At 38.5% G+C, this 4,631-nt stretch overlaps 1 protein-coding gene across 1 annotated transcript; it reads left to right on the forward strand.

Moving 5' to 3' along the window:
- The first annotated feature begins 594 nt into the window (after nt 1–594).
- Nucleotides 595–4,129, forward strand: NEUROD6 (neuronal differentiation 6). The gene is made up of 2 exons (XM_064667525.1): nt 595–773; nt 2,198–4,129. The coding sequence occupies exon 2, from the start codon at nt 2,219–2,221 to the stop codon at nt 3,230–3,232; it is 1,014 nt and encodes a 337-aa protein (XP_064523595.1). The 5' UTR covers nt 595–773; nt 2,198–2,218; the 3' UTR covers nt 3,233–4,129.
- The last annotated feature ends 502 nt before the right edge of the window (nt 4,130–4,631 follow it).

Consider the following 4,631-nt stretch of genomic DNA (forward strand, 5'->3'; position numbering starts at 1 on the left):
TCTTTTGGCAATGTCAAAAACCACCAAGAGATGTGAGCGGAGGATTTCTTACTGACGGTGAGAGATTTGCTCCCATTGTCCTGTACTCTGGGCCAACAAGCTGCACTCAAAAAGTCCCCACACCCCAAAAATCACTCCCAGAAGCATCACAAAAAAACCATTTTTTGTGACTGTGCTATGCGTTATAGCACCAGCATTACTTCCCCATTTCTGCTTGTCTTTTCTTGCCTTTTCTTTTTTCTCCCTGGGTACCAGGTGTGCTGGAGGGACTCAGATCAGTACAAGACAGCACTTCTCATATAAACAGTACTGTATTAACAACCACAGGGCAGCTGTACCTGTAAGCAGGGATAGCACCAAATGTTGGCATCTCTATCCATGCAGCTAGGCTGCTAAAAAGAAGCAACTACAGTGGAAATGCACCTACTGTATGTGAAATGCTGGTGCGGATTTTTTTCTTTTTTTTTTCTATCAGTCTAACCTTCTGTGTTGATACATGAATGCTGGTACCCACTTAGAGGGATGCCAGATGATCAGTGCAGAATGAAGGTCCCAGGAGAAAGGCTCACGTGGTTTTCTCTGCCCTGTGACGTCACTAGCAGATGGCATGGGTACCAGCTCTGGCAGTTGGCATCAATGTCACTTTTTAGAGATCAATGAGATAGTGCAGATATACACAGATCTAGACTCCAGGAGACGATGCGACATTCAGACTGAAAAGATTTGGAAGGCAAAAAATGAAAACTGATTGTTGAATGAAATAAAAAGCTAAGGTAATACAAATAAAGATATATTTCAGTTGGTGCTGGGTGTGCATGCAAGTGTTTAAAGATACAGTATCATTGTCTTGTATTTTATGTATGCTATTTACTGTCTAATAACTCCTCCTAACATTTTATTCTTCTGATGCAATTGCAAACTTTCATTGCTTCTATGTAATATTGTAAGTGTGTAGACAATACTGATAGAGTTAGTCTTTGACCAGGGTTTTTGTTTAGTTTTTTCTATTAAAAAAAGTCCCTGTATTTGCTTTGCTTGTCTCTTTGAAGACCACAGGATCCAAGATTTTATTGCTCCCAAACTACAAAAAAAAAAAAAAAAAAAAAAAAAAAAGCAAAGTAACTGGGAAAAGGAAATTATTTTTCCATTCCAGACTGGATTCTGAGCACACGTGCAGAATTGCAGTCAGAATCTACAGACTGCTCTTGTCAGCTAAGAGCTGGAGGAAGACATCTGAGCCTTGTAGAACATAAACACTGCTATAGCGTGCAGAGAATTTTTTGCCTCCCTCCCCCCCTGTTGATGGGGAAGAAAAAATAAAGGAGAAAAGAAAAAGAGAAAAAGCAAATAAGTTGATTCTAACTAAACAGATGATATCAATTAGAATTTTTGCTTGGAAAAGGGAAAAAAAAATGGCAGGGGGATTTTATTTCCTAACTCTAATCCAAATACATTTAAGGTTAGATAATTCTGATTTTTGTGTTAATATGAAATAAGTAATATGTAATTTTAATACAAAACATTAAAAAACTGCTTTGTTTTCCATTATGTTACAAGCTGAGTGATTGTGGGAGATGTTCTATTATTTTTTTCTTCTCACCCACTGCAACTTACTGGAGTTTAATATCTTGATACATAAAGGAAGAAACATGGAGGGAAAAAACCCCACAACTTTGAAATATAAGTCAAAAAGAGATTTTAAAATATTTACTCTCAGGTAATAGAAATATGGCACTTTGAATTTTAAGGCTGCACTTGCTCTGCTAATTTTTCCACCCAGGGGAATTTGGATTAATGAAATTTCTATATTGTTTTATTGTGTTTTGCATTTCTTTGAATTCCATCGTGGTGAGATTTAGAAGGGGTTGTTTAAAAATAAAATAAATGAGCAGGGAGCTAATTGTATATTTTAAGTATTGATTTCCTCTATATTTATCTGTGAGAAATGTGTCTTTTTAGTTGTAAGGTCCAATGTTCTGAGTGATTTTAGAATTCTTAACAGCTTTTATGTTTTAAAAAGCAGTCATTTGCAACTGGCATTTTATGCAAGAAATATAGATTGTGCATTTATATACACACACACTCTCATATACAGAGAGCGCACACGCAGACACAAAAAAGCTGCATGAGGCTGTGTGTGTGAGTCAGGAAACTTTAAAAATGGAAATATTTAAACATTGTACTGGCATTCTTTCAGGTGATTTAAGATTATAGAACCATGTTAACACTACCGTTTGATGAGTCTGTTGTAATGCCAGAATCCCAGATGTGTAGAAAGTTTTCAAGAGAAAGTGATGACCAAAAGCAAATGAAGAACCCAGAAAGCTTTTCAAAGCAGATCGTGCTCCGAGGAAAGAATATTAAAAGATCTCCTGGAGAAGACACAGAAAAAGAGGAGGAGGAGGAAGAGAGAGAAGAGGAGGATGAGAATGGCTTACCTAGGCGAAGGGGCCTTCGGAAAAAAAAAACAAGCAAGATAAGAATGGAAAGGATCAAATTTAGGCGACAAGAAGCCAATGCTAGAGAGAGGAATCGCATGCACGGCCTTAACGATGCCCTGGACAATTTAAGGAAAGTGGTCCCTTGTTATTCTAAAACACAAAAACTGTCCAAAATAGAAACTTTAAGACTAGCTAAGAACTATATTTGGGCTCTTTCCGAAATCCTGCGAATTGGCAAGAGACCTGACCTGCTCACCTTTGTCCAAAACTTGTGCAAGGGTCTGTCCCAGCCAACTACAAACTTGGTGGCGGGGTGCCTGCAGCTGAATGCCAGAAGTTTCCTAATGGGCCAGGCGGGTGAAGGCACCCATCATACCCGCACGCCCTACTCCACCTTCTATCCCCCTTACCACAGCCCAGAGCTTGGCACCCCCCCAGGGCATGGGACTCTAGACAACTCCAAGTCCATGAAACCTTACAATTACTGCAGTGCTTACGAGTCCTTCTATGAAAGCACTTCCCCGGAGTGCGCCAGCCCACAGTTTGAAGGTCCCATAAGTCCTCCCCCCATTAACTATAATGGGATATTTTCCCTGAAGCAAGAAGAAAGCTTGGACTATGGCAAAAATTACAATTACGGCATGCATTACTGTGCAGTGCCATCCAGGGGTCCCCTTGGGCAGAGCTCGATGTTCAGGTTGCCTACAGAGAGCCACTTCCCTTACGACTTACATCTGCGCAGCCAGTCTCTCACCATGCAAGATGAATTGAATGCGGTTTTTCATAATTAATGAGGAAAATGAAAATAAACAGTGGTCATTCACCTCCCCATCTAATTAAGAGCAAGCAGATGCTTGGGCACTGTGTAATTGGCACAATTCTATTTAACATGTTTACTAGTTCCTAAAGTGTGTTTCAACTATTGTGGGGATTTTCTATGTATTAATAAGTCCCTTCCCTTTTTCTGATAAGTATTTTTCCTTTTTTTTTGTCTGTAATCGCTGAGAGATTATATTTCCTCACAGAGGTTATTTCTTCTTCCTTTCTTTCTTTTTATTTCCCTATTTGCTTGATTTGTTGAGCAGTGTGTCTGAACAATGTTGCTGGCATAAAAGCATACACACTGTGTAAGGTCAATGTCTATTTTGATTGTACAGTAATTATACAAATGCATGTTATTGAAATCAGATTAATAAAAATATGTATTTATAATTGGAAGAAAATATATATTATGTATCTGAGGAGAACTGGATTAAAAATATTCAGAACTTTAAGGAAATTATCTTGGAACTGATATGGGCTTGCAATATGCAGAGGTGAGAGTGCAGCAATATTGAAAGCTATGCAAAAAAAAAAAGGCCAACCAACAAACAAATAAACGAAACAGGTTTTGGGTTGTTGGTTTTGGGTAAGTTAAGGAAAAACAATGATTGTCTCTGACGTTATTCAGCCTGATTTTAGAGTGTTGCTGACAGGGGCCACATGCTAATATTTAGATGATAATGTCAAAAAATTGCCTCAGTTGTTTTGACCATATATAATCAGCACTTTTTTTTGTATAATTCTGACTTCAGATGTAAAGGTTTGTTATAAAAATGTATAAATGTGGTTTCTCACTACGTACTTTAAATGCAATTAAACATAGATGTTTCCACTTTTAAAATACATCTATTAGCTGCAATACTGTATTTTGTCTGATACTTATTATTTCACAGTATATGGCTGCCTTTGGTCTTGCCTATACAGCTTTATTCCCAGGACCCCCATATTGCTTGAGTCCAGGGATGGAAGTCACGAATTATCAGCATGAACCTTGTGCTATTTTCAGAAGGATGTATTAGTGAAGCAGCAGACCTAAAATATCACAGAAATAGCTGTATGCTAAATGAAATACTGGTTAGAGGAAGAAGGTAACTTTATGTCTCAATGAAAAGCCAGATTTCATACAGGAAGGGGTCCTGAGCCAATAAGCAAGACACTAGCTGCCCCTCCGGCTCTGGCTCATGAAGGAGTGGCAGGAGCGTGAGAAGCATAAGAACTAGAGAGAGAAGGACTTCCTGGACATTGCTAAACTTAGTCTTGACTAATAAACAGCACCAGTAAACTACAGATGTGTCTGCAACCCACATTAGCTCAGCAGCTATAGGGGTCTGCACGGTCCCTTACACCTTAAAAGAGTTGAGCTTAGTT

Source organism: Pseudopipra pipra, chromosome 1, assembly GCF_036250125.1.
Source record: "Pseudopipra pipra isolate bDixPip1 chromosome 1, bDixPip1.hap1, whole genome shotgun sequence".
NCBI lineage: Eukaryota > Metazoa > Chordata > Aves > Passeriformes > Pipridae > Pseudopipra > Pseudopipra pipra.